Here is an 18,105-nt window from a genome sequence, read left to right as displayed (position 1 = left end):
TGCTGCCCACTTAATAATTTCTGAAAGCACAAAAATTATTTGCCATTCAGATTGCTTATGACTAAAAGCCATGCATATTCCTTACATCAGTAGTTTCCACGTTCTTTCATACTGTGGTGAAAAATCAAACAGTTGAAAAAGACAACATAAATTTCCTGTATATATCATTATGGTGGGGGAGATCAGCTGCTTTTTCACAGAAAAATTAACTTAAAATCATCATTATTAAAGGAACACAGAGCTGAAGCACCGCTCATTTCACTTCATTACCTAAAATTAAGTATTTCTGGACTCATTCTCTGTTCACAGAAAAGATGATTAATTTTACCATTTTTGCTGTTGTAAATAGAGTTTTATATCAATATTTATGATATTACTGTGATATTAGGCATTTGATTTTGTTTATATTTTAGGGAAGTACATCGATATCATAATAAGTACTTCTTTCAGATATTTAAATACAAAACAAATACATTTCCAGGTATCTATTAATGCAATTAAAGAAATGATTAATGAATAGAAACCTTTCTTAAATTTTAGCATTCAAAATAATTGCGACATTAGCATTTCCTTAATTTACTTGATGTACATTTTTAAATGGTCAGAGAATGATGAAAGTGAGCCAACACTTCAGTAATCTGAGCAGTACTGAGTATTCAACAGCCATCCAAGAGAAGTTACATAGTAGAAAGGCAATCCTACCACAAGATAACATTTTTAGAAAGATAGCTTCAATAATTATGCTGTAACTCGTATATTACTAGCTATGAAGTTTAAACAACTGTTCTCATTTTTAAGCACTTGGTAATGAAATCTCCGTTATGAAGGCAGCTTGAGGAAAACACGCAAACTGGAGTAACACTGTAATTTTAAAATGTAAACTGTTAAAATATATTTGACAGAGCATTAAGAAGGGGATCACAAAAACGACTCCTACAATTTAGAAGAAATAAAGTGAAACTAGAACGAAACACAGCAAATTTAAAATATAGTGGAAATGATTACTTGAATGATTGCATATACCAGCAAAATTTTTATATTGTAACTTATTAAATGTAAAAAGATTCAATAAAATATTTCTTTTCTTTTTGAATTCTGAGTTCCTCTTACTTAGAAAAGATGCAAGTGCTGTTACTAGATTTGGAAGAATGATATTCCCCACTGAGGGATATAGGTTATATAAAAACATTTTTAAAATTGCTAATATATGGTTTTTTTTGAAGGGGACTGGTAATTGTTACTCAACAAATGAAGTGGTCTAGGGGCAAATTTTACGTTAATTCAAAAGTTAGATGAATAAATATAAAACTAGATACAACAGCGCAGTAATGAGAGTAATTATTGGTATTTTTCAGAAACTAATAAGTATTTTAAACATTTATATTAAATTATATTCTAACCAAGAAAGAAATGGACTGTCATTACGTACATTTTGACAGTTGTTTTTCTCAAATCCATCTACCAGGAACTGAAAATCAAATGTTTTGTTGAGAGTGTTACTGTCCATTGCAGTGTGAAATTAACAGAAACCATTTGAAATGAAAGTCTAAATAGAAACACAGAACAACAGCACTTTCTTTAACAGCTTGTGGAATTGTAAAAATGCACAAAAAATAAATATAAGGACCCCAATGATTATAATTTGATCAAAACTGCATGGTTTAAAAGTAAAAATTTATTTGCCCTTTAAATTGGTCCTTAGATGCAAACAAGTTGTTAGATTTAATAATTTCGAAACTGCTTTTTGCTACACAGCAGCTCAGTGAAGATGCACTTAACACATTGCTCCCAATGCAAAGAATAACATGCATTCTGATGGAATAAAGCTTCATGCTATTTTCTAAAGGTCATGTAAAACAGGAAACTCAAATATTGCAATAGAACAGTAGCTAGGTCCCTGTTTAAATGAAATTTCAGTATTATAATACAGTTTCCTATCACAGTAAACACAGTAACTGAATAAAACAAGAGTCCGAGAATATATTTCTGGAAACATACATACAATTTGTAGCCATTTCAATTTTTTTAATGTCATAAGTAAATTTTCTGCCTTGATTCTCATAAATGAGGTGTATTTTGCCAAAGATTAACTGAAGCACCTCTCAAGAGAGATAAAAAAGTACAAAATTAAAGTTTCTATTACAATTGATAAAGTACTGCCAAGCTTGTCAAACAAAGAACCAAAATAACACCCCAAAACACCGTTAAAGCTTCTCATAGAAGAAACAGAATGAAATCAGCAGTAACTGTGCATCCCCCTACATGACAAACCAAACCCAAAGTACAAAACCTCTCCATTTTTCACATTTAGAACAACCACCTGGGAACAAACTGTGCACAAATCATAGGTTTCTACTCTGTGCATGTTGATGACTCAAAAGTGCATCTACATTCAGCTTCCTCCAACTGGCTATTATGCTACATTATTTCTAAGAGTACAGGTTAAGGGGTACAATTCATCATCCAGTATGACAAAAAACAGTTGAGAAGTTTGTCTCATCTCATAAAGAGAAAAACCTTTATTATCTACGGTAGGACAAAGGATTTGCAACTATCTGCTATTTGAGGAACGTGCTGTTGCTGTAATTTATCTCACTGTATGGGTCATAAAGACGCACAGTGGTGTCTCAAATCAACTTTTAAAGAAAACTGCATGGAATTTTCATGACATTGGGAATACTCCTAAAACTTACACACACACAAAAGTTTTTTCATACTTATGAATTAAATGGGTTTCTGAAAATTTCTTTAAAGAGGGCTTTTTTTTTTGCTTCAGAGATTACTTCTGACAAAGCTCCTATTTGGCTTCGTCTTAACAGTGATTCCTATTGAAAACTCCAGACAGGTGAGTAATGTTATCTCTTCACTCCACAAGCACTCTTAACAGATCTAACAGTGTTCTCTGATAGGTCCTACGCTCCAAACATACCTCTCTCTTTCCTCACAATTACAATCCTCTTTCTTTCAATGTTAGCAGGATCCCTGATGCACGAAAGTGTTGTGAGTACATACAAATCTGTATATGAACTAGTCCAACCTACAGCTTAATTTATAAATTAAAACAATATAAAAAACTCGGGGAATGTAAAAAATGAAAACAAGCAAGTTGAAAAATGTCTTACAAAAGCTGCGTATTCTGTAATTTTTTCTTATACTTAGAAGGAAATGTAAAGAAGTTCTGAAACACAGGAAAGGATTCCAAATCTTTACCGCGCACACTGTGCAATATGAATTGTAATGACTTAAAAAGAGAAGAGATAGTAGTACTCTGTATTGTTGTTTTGTTGAATTATGTAACACACTGTTGCCACCTTCTATTGCTGGAATAAGCTTTCACTGATCCTTACAATAACTGGAGTTTCAATAAAAGTAAGAAGTAGGAGCTTCAGAACCCTAAAAGAATGTTAAGCAAAACAAAAACACTTCAATACGTTAGAGACTTTGTCAAAAGATGGAAGTAACTTTAATACATATAGCAGATCCTTTAATTTCCCTCTGTAAATTCTCAGTCTACTGCAAGTAAAGTTGCAGCCTAGCCACAGAAAAGAAACAACAACAACTGGCACAAAACATTAAAAATCCTGGATATTTACTTCAGTGAGTTCAGATTCGTGAACATTTAAGTAACTTAACCAAAAGTAGAAGGAAAGCTATTTGGTGGAAACGAAGAAAATTAAGATAATAAGAAATGAATTCATCTATATCATTTTCACTTCATTTACAAAATAAATAATTAATTGATTTAATAAACTATTAAACAATTGATGTGCACATATACACAGGTATACATAATGTACAAAGGACTGAAGATGAAAAGGAAGGACCTGATCCTGAAAATATTTTCTGCACATCTATCCAAAGGCGTGAACACACTCCCTGAGCGCACAGCATTTGAATGCTTTGAGCCACTGAAAGACTACAAGACAGAAGAAACTATGCAAGAGACAGGAAAAGCGAAGAAAAGAGAAATCAGTTCTGAGAAAAAAATCAGGGAAAAAATGTCAGGGAACTCAATATATTAGCAATTCAGAACAATTTTGAACGATGAAATGAATGCTATATTTTTTTAAATGATCTAAATTAAGCAAGAGATTGCATAATGAGTAATGTGTGGAGAGGAACTTTTTTTTTTTAAACTCTGAAAGGCATTTACTACCTGCTTCATTGTGTTTATCCATGTGTGCTGGGTTCATCATAAAAGTGTATTTCTTTCTGAGTAACTCTATTCAAAATAGATGTTATTTTAAAAATAAGATCAGATTCAGAAAGACAAAAATCAAAATTAGGAAAAGTACAGTTTTAGCGAGATCAAGCATTACTGAGAATTGATCGTGCAAGTGAGAAACAGAGTTGAAACATTCTTTTGCAACAAAATTACCCAGAATATGCTTATTCTTTATGACTTACATGACAAATACTAAATACTGGACAGAAAGCTCAAGAGACTCTCATTAGATATATCTATGTTATTCATAGGAAGATCTGATCCTTTGATAATTAAAACCTTCTATTTTGAAGTAGAAAGCATATGTAGTCAATACCATTAAAACACCAGAGTTCAACAGCATCTTGAAAAACTATTTTAACATTGTTAGCTGTGTCTCACTTCTCAGAAAAGAATCCTCTTTTTAACAAGAAAAAAACCCACAACTTCCAATTATATTTTATCTTGTGATAGTTGGACTTGACATGGTATAAACACTTATCCCTCCAGACATCTATTTTTAAATGCTTTGTCCCATCTATAAATTTTTAAAATAAAAAGGACATAATTCAATTACAGTTTGCTGAAAACCCTTTTCTTTTTTTGGTTTAGCTTCTGTTGTTTTTAGTTTCTTTCTTCTGAAAGAAGAAAAACCTTTTTAAAAAATCATACATCCTCAAATACAATAAATGTATCAGTAAATGCCAAAAAGGGGCAACATGAGAAAGAAATTTTCATGATTTTAAAGAACAAAAATGCTAAATACTTAGAGAACTACTTTTCAGTATTCATAGTCTTAAAAGAACATGTAAGATACCTTTCAGTTTAGGTACTTATGCCAAGCATTTAATCCAAAAAGCTCTGTGTAGTTATTTAATAGCTAGAAATAAATTAGGCAAAATTCAGAACTACTAGGTAGTAGACGTTATACAAGACAACTGAAAAGACAAATTGTCATCTTCTGCAGCTCACAGGACAGGAATTGTTATGAGACAAACATATGCCCCAAACTGTATTAATTACATTTCTATTAGTGACAGTTTGGATATTTATTTTTTTCAGAGACTTCTTAAGTGATCTCTCACCACAGAGATGCAGCAGGTACTGTTTTGCAGGCACTTCCATCCTAACTTTGAAAAGCCATTGTTGATACTGTTATTTTTTCCTTACTGGAAGCCTATGGTTTAAATTTTGCTTGAAATCATTTTCTGCATACACTGTCAAAAAATGACTAGTCCAACTACTTTTATGAAGTTAAATGCTGGAGACTTTTATTTTTCATTACTGGTAAGAATGCAGGTTCTTTTTTAGTTCTGCTTAGCATTACTGCAAGAGCAGACCCTTGAAACCTCCAGTCTAGTTTCATATGCTAGTTTCTTTTCATCTTTGAATACAAAATCTCACTTTTGTGTTTCAGAGAGCATAGCAATCTGCACCCTCTGCCAATTTAATAAGTAATAATTTGCTTAAAACAAATTCCCAACACTAAGGATATCAATAAAACCCAGAAACAAGGCATAAAATTGAAAAGACAGTTACACAATTCTGTGGGTGCTTGCTATCCTGGTTCACTGTTATACATCCTAACATCAGCCTAATTCATTTGACACATAGTCTCCCCGCAGCTGAGAAATCCTAGCTTTCTTACTGGATCTTAGGAAAAGCTTAAATACAAAACCTCCTATGTTTAAGTAATGTTAAGTTTGTGACACAAATCAACAAAAGGAAGGAAATTCAAAGATAACACTGACACTCCATGCTTAATTCATGATTGTTTAACAAAAGAGCCAAATGATATGAGGAACTAATGTCAGCTTTGACTTCACTCTGTCTGTGTTCTTGGGCAAACAGGTGTTTATCTTGGAGATTATACTAATTCAGCCTTTCCTGTCAGTCTATGTAAATGCTACTGATTATTCAGCATTTAACAATATATTGGATATAAAGAAAATTTAAACTCTCATTCAACAACCTATCATGTTACATTCTAACAAAAATCTAATAAAAATGTGGGTTTTTTAAAATTATGCTGGACAATCATAAATTAAAAATATCATCATCCTATAAAGTTTTCAGAAGTTATCAAAATAAATTTGAACCCTTCTGTAATGTAGTGCAAAATAGAGTAATGTATTTTTTCACTCGTGGGTTAATAACTTTCAGCATCCACTCATATTTCAGTTCTTCCTTGAACCCTCTTCTGTCTTTTTCTATAATATAACCAAACATATTTCAGGGTAGCAACATGTCAGAGAAAGTAATGCTACCTATTACTTCATTATCAGCGTGTAGAGGATTTTAACTATCAGGTTTCAAAATACATTTTTGTACTTTTATATTTTTTAATATTAATTGCATATAAACATGTCTAGTTATTTTGTTTACTACTTTATTGTATAAGGAATAATAATTAAAAAATGAAATTACTGCAATTATGAAGGTCACATATCATAGTCTTTCCTGAAGTACATGAAATTAGATCACACATACATACCTGTACATTAAGAGCAGGGCAACACTTACACTTTTTTTTCCTTTTTTTAAAAATTATTCTTCTTATTTTTCTGTAATTATTTTATTTCTTAAATACTTTCTAATATCTTATGTGTTTTTTTTCTTGGAAATTAGCAATATTACCTTTTTTTTTCTCCCCAATTGAACAGCTAAGTAGCCATAAACCAGCAGCCACAATACCCAGGTAACCACTTTTGCATCACCAGCCGAACAGTTTCAAAGAGAGTTTTTGAAATCCCGCATCTGTATTCCATCAAGCTGCAAGGAACCTTCTCACCAGCCCCATGTATGTTTTAAAAACCCAGAGAAAATATCTACAGTAACAATTAAAATTGATGTCAAGACTGTAATTTCCAAAGTGAAGACAACTACACAATGCTTAATGTATCTTCACATACAAAATACATGCATTCATAGACTCAGAAGCATTAGGAATATCAAACAAAAGAACAAAGTCACATATGGCTCTATGCTCCCACTCAGTCATGGTCTCACAGATCTCTGGACACAACTTACCCACTTCCTGGTGGAAGCCTGAACAACTATGCCTGTGAAGCTGCAAGTTTTTGTAAGACCAGCGGGGACCCAACTAAATGATCCCACAAGGAGTCAGGCATACACTTTTTAGCTGATTTCATCCACTTGCCACAAATACAAAGAGGACATGAGGGCTTGAAAAGGCTCTGAGGAAGAGAGTGGCTGCTCTTTCTCTTTGTGGAAAGGAGGCTGCTTCTTTGATAAATGAAGTTCAACAACAAACTGAACTTACAGCACAGTAAACGGTGCTTGTTAATCAAATTTTCACTTGCTATCACAGTATAATCTAAGGCAGGATTTTGTCTTCCGGACAAAATACAAAGGATAAATTCTATCTCGCTACATGGTTTGTGTTCTCAGATATCAGTAGCGGATGAGTACAATCATGAGGCTGGCATGCTGAAGATTATAATGATAATCAATTGGTCTTAACAACTGTATCAAAATCAGCCAGTATCACAAATATTTTGCTGGATTGCCTACTGATCCTTACTAAAATTATCTAATTTTTAAGCAAAAAAGTAAGACTTAGTCAACTGCCAACGAAAATTTTTTTCAGAATCCCAGTAACTGAGTGTAATAATGTTGAATGACTGCAGAATCCAACACATTGGTAAGTACTAATACACAGAAGTCAACAGAAGTTCAGGTTGCCAATTATCATCTAAATGCTACATATATTTTCCACTTATTCATCCTGTGAAATGCACCTCCTACTTTTCATCTATGCCTGGACACTTCCTTTCTCTACTCATTTTTTCATAAGCAAGAGTTTCTCTATCCTCAGTTTCTTTGCTTCAGTTTCTCAGTGAGTGCTTTCCTACACTGGGAGAAATCTTGTTTTTCTCTCACTAACTGCAGCCAATGAATGGTGAAATAATTCTGAGAATACTGACACTCAAGTTGTGGATTCCATTCTATCCATTAGAATAACTTCCACAGGTGTGCTGAAGTCAGTACGGACAGGAAGCAGAGCTAGCAGATCTATCGCACACAAAGAGACGGTTTCACTTACAAAATATAACCAATACCTCTGACATTATAGCAGTGAAAAGAAACACCTGCACTGTCCCTTTGAGTTCTGCGGAGAGAATCCCATTTCATGAAATTCCAGCAGATTATTGCCATTCACAGATTCTCAAATTCACCTTGGCCAAATGACAGAAAGTCAAGAAAATCTACATTTTCAATTCTGACAGGATCTATTCTGCCCATGGAAGTATAAACAACTGCAGAGAGAGAAAATGGCAGTTCTGGCCCACTCTCCCTCATATTCAAATACTGAGCTCTGCAAAGCAGTATAGCCTTAAGCACCCATGCAAACTCCAGTAAAGTGCAAAATCTGAAGGGGAAAATAAAAGACTGAGTTCGTGACCACTGGAAAGGTAATTTATCACTCTGACATAGTAATTCTTTATAAAAGTTATGGGGTAAAAAGTTGAAATGAAAAAGAGTGAATGAGAAACAATCCAAAAACTCACAATGAACAGCTCAAAGACACAAAAATTTGTAAACCCTACCAAAATTTTGATGTCTAAGTGGGAGTTTGACATTTAAGAATATGAATTTACTGCAGAAATAAATGTCTTAACAGTACGTTATTTGAAAAAAAAAACAACCACCACCCAACACAACACAACAAAGTACCCTCTTCAAGTACACTTAAGTACTAATGAGTTTTCCTATATTGAGAAGGAATTATGTTTCTCTATCTGGTCTATCAGACAGAAAGCATATTTCCTAAAATGCTTCCCTCTTTTTCTTAATCATGAAAGCATTTTTAAGGGGATCATTGTATTCATTTAACATACACGGCCTACAAGAGGCAATCAATTCACAGTCACCATTGCTTGAGTATGCTTTCACGGCATCTTAAAATGCATATACCCTTTTTGATTCTCTCTCAAATGCTCTCCAGGTTTCCAGGACAATTGAAAGGACACAATACCCAGAATACCCAGCAAATGCCAGTTCAAATAAGCAGTACTTCACAGCACATACGTATGTAGTGACTTTCATATTTCTTAGCACAGATCTTTTTAAGCAAGTCAAACGTTCTTTTTTTATGGGTAAAAGTTTTGAAAATGTGCATTTATACATTTCCAACAGTTTTAATAGAGTCCCTATACAAACCTAGTAGAGCAAAAATGTTACGTACCATAGTCAGTGATTTTACAGGATACTAAATACAGCTCTTTCAGGTTCCGGCCTTCTTTGGCAATCACCTCCACACACCTGGAAGACACATCCAGTAAAATCACAGTTAAAGGACAATAGATAATTTTTGAAAAAGAAGAATTCAATCCACAGCTGTAATATAGTGAACCTCAATTTCTTTAATTTGTAAATTATTCCACACAATTCACTGAAAATGCATACGGCAGCACGCATGCACATTAATGAGTAACACACTGGAGAAAAACATTACTTTACATTGAATCCTTTTATATCAATATTCCCGTAAGGTTTTTCAATATGTGAATTGCTTGAATACATACAGAAAAATCCTTTGGAAAATAATATGTATGCTAATTTGCATTTATGTATTCATGTGTAACTTTGGAAAGTTTCTCTTGCAAGATCTAAGCTTTGAGAGTTTTCTTCTAGATAAGATCTATAAATGTGTTGCAATGTGGAAGAAAGACAAGAAAATGTTATTTTAAAATCATGTTTACATTTCTTCAGTGATTTTTGTAGAGTCGACATTCATTAGGCCATTAAATACTATATGTCATTGCTGTTCTATGGTATACAAACTACAGCAGAGGTTTAGATTGGGTGTTAGGAAGAATTTCTTTACAAAGAGTGTGGTCAAGCACTGGAACTGGCTATTCGGGGAAGTGGTGGAGGCCCGGGTTGTATTTAAGTGACATGTGGATGAGGCAATGAAAAACATGATTTAATGAAGGGACTCCATAGGTCAGGCTGTTAGTTGGACTTGGTGATCTTGACGGTCTTTTCCAACCTTTATGATTCTATGATTCTACAGAAGTCGTATAGGTGAGAAGACAGCTCATTTGTTTGCTTTATCACAACTATGACAATTTTTCAATGAAACACAAAAGTTACTTGACCTCTTGTAAGAAAAAGAAAACTGGTAAGCAAGAAAAAGTAAGAAAATTTAAATTCTTATAAAATAGTAGCTTATTATATACTTTTAACCAGGTTTATATTGAAGTACTATATGCAAAACTGCTACATTTACAAATGCACTGTTGACAGTGCATCACTCCAAACACCAGTTCATAAAACATATTTTCAGTCCCATTAATATAAAATACGCCACTTCTTCATTAGCTCGGCTAAGGCGATTATTATGTTAGTCTCTACACGGGGATACTTTAAAAATAGGATTTTATAGCATAAATCATAAGAATTTCTTCCGATCTTGTTTATCTGTTATCTGATCCTGATAAACCTTTTAATTTTCAGAGTGATTCAGTCACAATAATCGTGACTCTTAAATCAACCCTCCTACTGTACACAAAATTAAATTACTTCCCAATTTTGGAAAAAAAAAGGAAAAAAAAGGTATTCCTGAATTTGTCATAAGTTTTTGAAAAATACACCTATACCCCCCAGGGCCCTTTTTTTCTCTGCTGCTACCACTAAATTATCTGTCTATCTGATTTCACTGTTCATGCTGCCAATTTTAGATTTTAAAAGCAACCACTTAATTCTTAAAGATTACAAAATACAATTACTTAATTCACAGCCCTTCAGATGTATTTGTCCTCTGCCTTCTTCCTTCTAAAATCTAGAACTGAAAGTGACTACTATTAGTAAAATATCATGCCTCTGAAGGAGTACCTTAGTCACAGTTTCTTTATCATTAGTATATATTTTCAGAAGATCTTTGAAAATTGTGTGAGCCTAGTATTTAGAAAATTTTGGCAATGCTTGTCTTTGGAAACAGATCTTCTTAGTTTATAACAACACAGAAAGGAGAGAAGTATTTGACGCAGTCTGCCCTGACCCAGAATAAAAACAGAGTCAAACTTCAGATTCTTTACTCATTTAATGCAGATTCTCCACTAAGACAATTAGCAAACATGACAATTATTTTTCTTTCAGAAGTTATGCCAAGACAGTGATTTTTCATAACTACAAAGTACATGGAAAACATCTTTTGTTCCTGTAAGACATCATTTTAAAATAGACGCTCATCTTCGTTAACTGGCTCTTAGTGATTCCTTCAAATAGTGTTGGTTCTAAGCGCTAATTTTTTTTCAAATGGCTTGAGTGATTCAAACCCTGCTATTAGTTATATATTAGATTCTGGACTTAATACTGTTCATTTCCTCCTAAATGGAGAAAAAAATATTTAAAACCACCTATCTTTCATAATCTTTGGCTAGTTTCAATAAGCAGAAAAAAAATAAGCAAAACAATGTAGCTTTCAGTATCTCACCTGTTGTAATTGTTTTGAAGACAACAAAATCATCTAACATCTAAAACAATGAGGCAATGACACTTCTAGTTTGGAGATAAAAATGTTTCATAAAGCTTAAATATGGAACTTACAAATTTCTTTATCAAGATTCAATAATCTGCATAAATCGTACTAAGTTCAGTTTTAATTTCCATTATCCCTTCTATGGATCATCCACACGTGCATTAACTTACAGAAACAAAGAGGCACTTGATATGGCATCATTAGCCTCTGCCCTGTAGAGGGTCACACAATACATAATTATTAGTAACAATTGATTCCTTTACAACTTATGGAAAAATAAGAGTAGTTTTATATTTATTACTTTTATCTTTTAATCTTTGTTAAACATGACAGGAAAGGAAAAGGGTAAAAGAACAAAATGATATTAACCTTTTCCAAAAAGCAAGGATCAAGTCATGATAATTTTGTTGTTACAATCCATCAAAATTATATCTTTTGATTGTCACATCTATCTTTTGAAGTCTTCATATGTACATTTTGTTGAATTAGACAAATCTAAGGTGGCATGCGTATGTGCATGCTTCTTAAGCATATGAATTTTAAAAATACTCATTTTCTTAATGTTTGCAGAATTGATTGAAATACTTGAACCAAAATAAAATTTCAGATAAAGAAAAAGACTTATCTTCAAATATCAGAATAATACTGGTAAAGAGGAGTAAAGTTATTATTTAAAACAGTAGCAAATGACATAGTTATCCAAAAATAGATACATGCAGCCCTGAAAAACTTGAAGACTAATCCCTGTCAGCCAGGGATCTAACATGATGCAACTACTGTGTGCCAAGGCAGAGGGAAGAACCTTTTTCAGTCTCTTAACTGAAGGGGACTGAACAGATTTTTTCGGTTCATTAAATCAGTTTTAACAAACAAACAAACAAAAGACATAAAGCACAGAGATGAAGTAAATAATTTACAGGGAAACAGATATTTCTCTTATATTTTTCTTCCAAATGTATTAAAATGCAAACATTCTTCCAGGAAGAAAAGCAGTTTTTACACTGAAAATAAATTACTAGCAACGATCCAAGAGTTCATCAGCCAAGGGTTAAGAAAATAAGACTAAAATTTGAGCATGGAATGCATACAAGTATGAATATGTAAGAGCTGACCAAAACACAAATCTCCTCTTTTTAAATCAGTATTACTTAGAACCATATAAGACATGAGAATATCAAAACAATGAACATGACATACTTTAGGATGGAATTCCTAACTCATTTAACCTGAAAATATTATCTAACAAATTCTTATGCTAAGTTTTTCCTGTATCCACTAAATATTTGATGAAGGCTGTTCTCAGAAAGCCTGATGTGCAATACAGTTTTATTGCATTTGATTCTAGGAGTAAGAAATTAATATTGCACACTATGCAGAAGTGGAATAGCAGAAAATGATTTCACAGAAAAAAAGTCAAACAGTATTTCAGAGACCAAGCACGTAACTAAAAACATACCTATCTAACGCTATCTTAAACTAGAGCTACAAAATCACAGATGTTTGTAGACAACTAGAGCTCACTCACTACTTTAATTTTGAATGCATTTACACTGCAACACCCCAAAGTTCAATTTATATTCCCAGATTGAGAAACCTTTTACTGAAATAATTTCTAGAAACGTCTTCCTGTTTGAAAAACTAAGTAAATTTCCAGAAGAAAATGGTATCGCTACAATGTTGCAAAAATCCCAACAATTTATTTCAGGAAAAAAAGTTTCAGTCTGGGTTAGAGAAACCATATAAATTTACATGCATTACATGTAAATGAATACCAGTCTGACCAAGCAGACTACTTTCAGGAACAGAAAGTTACAGGCGTAAAACTCTTCTGTAAACAAATCTCTTCTGCAAAAGCAACAAAACTGCCTGAGAAACTGATAAGTCTCCTGATAACTTATAATTTAGGCCTATAATCTCGATGGCTCCCACATATGCAGCTGTACAATTAATTCACAAAGTCAAGGTTTCTGACATTCCTTGATGTACTGCGAAAAGCAAGAGCCTAAAAACAGGGGAATAATATGATCAACAAGAAAACGAATCACTCAAAAATTGTTGTTTTTTCCTTGAGCCAATTGAGCTTTACATTCTTTGACTTGCTTAAGGTTAATGAATTAAACTACAAAAGCTTCCACCTATAAGATTCAGAAGATTTCTGAATCATGGAAAAATAATTGTCTCTTCTATTAACATGCATAACATTTATTTTTGGTCTGTTTCTAAAAACACTGGAAAATCATGTTTGTGACAACTGAAAGGAGCTAATGAGAAAACATGACTAGTGTATTTGTTATGTAAGTGGTCCTGGGAGACCTTGTTATAGTCTGAGATGTTCTTCATCCCTGAGTGAAACTAATTAGAGTTGCCATACTCTGGTTAAGAGATCACAACTTGAGGAAGTGATTTTCAATCACTATAGAAGTTCTTCTTTTTAAAAAAACTTCTACAGAGAAGAAAGATACCATTGGAGAGATACTAACATGCTCCCTTGGTAAGATTCAAAATGAACATCAGATTGTTTACATGGCTTCTTTGCATTTGATTGGCATAATTTCTCTCTAAGCAGAAAAGTGAACACTTCACTACTCTTCAAAGCATAACCACAACTGGGAACCAAAAGAGACCTAGAAAAGAACAAGAACTCTGAAATATGTAATAGAAAAACAGAAATCTTTCACAAAGAAACAGACAGAATTTCTACAATGCTAGTATTTCAAAAGTTAAATTTGGGCAGAGATGAGTAGTTGCATACAAAATAGTTATTGGTTTTGATAACTTAATTTCTATGGAAGGCAATAATACAATAGAGCAACAAAATCTCTTCCATAAAAAACAAGCGTACAAAAAAAACCCAAAAAACAAAAAAACCCGCCACCAACAGAAAACACCTCTTACCACAAAAAGGAAGTACAGAACCTTAATACACTGGTGTAATCATAGGCTTTCTGCACTCAGAAGGAATAAATGGGGAAGGCTAAAATAGTGAAAGAACTAATATGTAACTGAGGGATGTATAAAAACTTGCAAACCCTCAAAAAATAAATGATGAACTTCACAGGCTGCCGGATTCCTGGTCGCAGTTTGATAATTTATCATCTTATTTACATCATGAACAACAGTTCAAAAGGTATGCTTTCTATTACTTTACAAGAACGAAAGGCATGATTTTATCTTGTCCTTACTTTCTGTTATACTGGCACAAAATTTTTACTGCCATTTTAATGTTTCAATTACATTCAAAATATGTATTTTTGAAGTATTTTTAATTTGAACATTAAGAACTGCATCTAAAAGAAACAGTACTAATCACAGAGACAACAAAACTGTCTAAGACTTTCAATCAAAAGTACAAACTGAATTTGAAAAGCACTTTTCATTTGGATCCAATATGCAAAGTGTCACTAGCTACACAAGTTAACAGTAATTATCTCAGGGCAGTCATTAAGTTCTGATTAGCAAGCCCGTATTCTTTAGAAAATCAATGTAATTTAAAAATTGATTTACCAAACAGTTTTGCTACTCAGAGCTCAGGAAAACAGATAAGCTTTTTTTTTTTTCACACTGGAATTCACAAACTACAGAGGTAAGGGCAGACAAGTCCCACAGCGTATGCTTGTGCTCTATGCTACTCAGATGCAGGCAAGCACCAATCAGAATTACACAGATAAATTAATCAGCACTATGCTCCAGCTATTATGCTGTACTCCAGCTACTATACCCTGTCTTTCAGCAATAAATATCTATTTTCAAATATTTATTAGAAGTCTTATCTAAAATTAAATGCCTTTATAATTCCTGTTACCCTGATTGTATGTAAAGCCAGCAAGCAATTAAGCCAAGAAAGGAGAGATTTAGCAAATTATTTAATTCCGCTATCTGGCATTTACATGTAGTAGTATTTGAGGCGGCCTTTGGTTCCTTTCTGACTTGGAGGAACTAGGTATCATAATGGATTTAACTGAAATAAACAACTACGAAAAATGATTTTATTCTAAAACCCTCATGAATCTGACATCCCACAGCTAATCATGCAAGGGTCTAGGAGATAATTAAACAATACCTTTTTTTTTTTTTCTGAAGAATATTAAATATTTTGGAATTCAGATATCAGATGAAAAGACCCAGTTGATACAGCACTTTAAATAGTTTCTTAAATCCATTATGACATTTTGCCAACTGTCATAAACTAGAATTGTCAACTATAGGCAAGTCAACACACATTTCTTAGCAAGATGCTTTGTGTTACAAAAATAATGACTTCCTTTTTCAAATGTTTAAATTTTGTCTTTCTGCTAAAAACTGGTAAATACTTGAATTACATGTACAGCATAGCTGGACTACTCTACTGAATTTGTGTACTCATGTGAAAATGAATTGGTCACATAGATACAGTTTTTTCCCCACAGCTAATGTCCTAATACCAGTGCAAAGGTAACTATCTATTCACAAATACAAAAACATACAGATTTAGAAGATCTACACAGAAGCTATAGAAAGGATCAGGAAATTGAAATTGCAGCTTTTATTTCTGTGCATATAAGCAAATACTTGTGAACTCACACAAGCTACTTGATCTTCCGCTGTTTCCTTTTAATTTACTTAAGTGCAGCCAAAGTGTACCTACAAGATGTGTTGAGATTCAGATGCTGAATTGTGTGTTTTGGCAGGATCTTTAGTTCAGTGATCAGTAACTGATGCTGCACATGGCTGCTCAGAAACAGACCACCACACTGCTGCTATTTCAGAGGAGCACAAATGAGAGGAGACATTCAAGAAAAAGAAAGTTTTAATTATTACCATAACTCTCTTCTGGTACAAATCACACAGCACCATATGATAGCACAATCGTGGTACTTCTTGCATGGAAGAACAGGGCACCCTTTCAGCAAGGGTAGCCTTACTTCTTCACAACCTGTTAGAGATTATATTTACTTACTTCAAGCCTCAGATGGTCCTGGTCCTTCTGACATCTCATTAAGGTATAGCTTATAGAATAAGAGTATTCATAATCAATTTCCTCAAAGAAAGCTTCCAAATTTAACAGGGAAAATACGAAATGGGAACTCTACTCCTCAAACACGTTTTTTTATGCTGTCAAGTTAGAATCCTCGGATAAACTTTAAAATACATATAAAAATGCAGGAAAAGAAACTGTCAACGGTTTACGGGTGTTAGGCCTGATTCCGTGACAAAGGGGATGGGGGACCCACGGGCCCACATCCCGGGAAAAGGGGAAAGGGGAAAAGGGTAAGGAGATGGCCCTGAGAGCAAAAAACAGCGGCAACAATCTGAGGAGAAACAAACTAATTTACTAAATAAGATATCGGAATGCAAAACAACACACTATAATACAATATAAATAAGATATCGGAATGCAAAACAACACACTATAATACAATATAATTACAATTTAAGCTGATAAATCCAATGCAGAGAGAGAGAATGTCCCCAAAATCAAGGTAGGCCTTACTCTACTACCGACGATAAGACGGCTGGAGAGCGAGGTGCTGCCAAGATGAGAGACCGGAAAAAGGGACGAGGTCTCGTGATCTGCAAGTTTTTATACTGCGAGCTTTTATCTTTTCCCTCCGGCTGGAAAATGGTAACAGAGGAGCAAAGTACCGTGGGGAATGTAGTAGTCCTTCTCTTCTGAGAACCAGGTACATTCACTACATGATGTTATGATGTGGAGTACCAATAACCGAAAATCATAAAATCATGACATGACAACACTTCGGTTTTTTTTAGAAAATACTCAGTGTTCATGCAACATAGTTTCAGATCTCAACAAAGACTGCACACTAAATGTATCAAATGGAAAAAAGATGTTACCATATTTACTGCTAGATTTCCAAACAACAGAGTTTAACATACATTTTAAGGAGTTTTGCAAACAGGCTAATCTATCCTTTCAATTTCTTTTACATCACTTTGTTTATTCTTATCCAGATATAACCATAACCACTGCCAAGTCTTCTGTGTGTCTCTTTCAGGACCATACAACCTTAAATGACAACACAGATCATGGCCAAGTGATACTGACGCAGAAAGGACTTGAACTAAGGGTCCTTTTTGATAACTTTAAGGACACAGCAAAATCTCTGCCTTAGTTTTGCCTTTTGAAAATGGAAATACATTTAGTAAATCTAATTTTTTGTTGCGTTATAAACACAGCAGTCGCTATCAGTAAAAGCTCAGTTCTGTGAATACGTAAAAGCCCTTATTCTCAATTCTATTCCTAGAAGCAGTAGGATTGTTAAGAGCTAAATTAATATGAGATGAGCAAGTTTTACAGGGAGAGGTAATCTCTTTCATTAGACAGCAATAAAAGTAAAATCTTTTACAGCATATCAGGAAGATTTCTGGAAAATTCTTCCATCTTGAGAGTGACATT

General features: G+C 33.5%; 1 protein-coding gene across 5 annotated transcripts in view; it reads right to left on the bottom strand.

Annotated features, from left to right (window-relative positions):
* FBXL17 (F-box and leucine rich repeat protein 17) overlaps nt 1–18,105 on the bottom strand; it is a 295,241-nt gene that overhangs the window by 85,652 nt on the left and 191,484 nt on the right. For all 5 annotated transcript variants that reach the window (XR_002433101.1, XR_002433102.1, XM_021379301.1 and 2 more), the window contains exon 7: nt 9,414–9,490. Coding sequence is in view for 3 of the 5 variants with exons in the window: in XM_021379301.1 (XP_021234976.1) it covers nt 9,414–9,490 (77 nt within the window). In the remaining 2 variants the exon portion in view is untranslated. The remainder of the gene's footprint in view (nt 1–9,413; nt 9,491–18,105) is intronic.

This window comes from Numida meleagris, chromosome Z (genome assembly GCF_002078875.1).
Source record: "Numida meleagris isolate 19003 breed g44 Domestic line chromosome Z, NumMel1.0, whole genome shotgun sequence".
In the NCBI taxonomy this organism is placed as follows: domain Eukaryota; kingdom Metazoa; phylum Chordata; class Aves; order Galliformes; family Numididae; genus Numida; species Numida meleagris.
The sequence above is the reverse complement of the archived record's forward strand: the minus strand, read 5'-3'. Positions and strand labels throughout refer to the sequence as shown.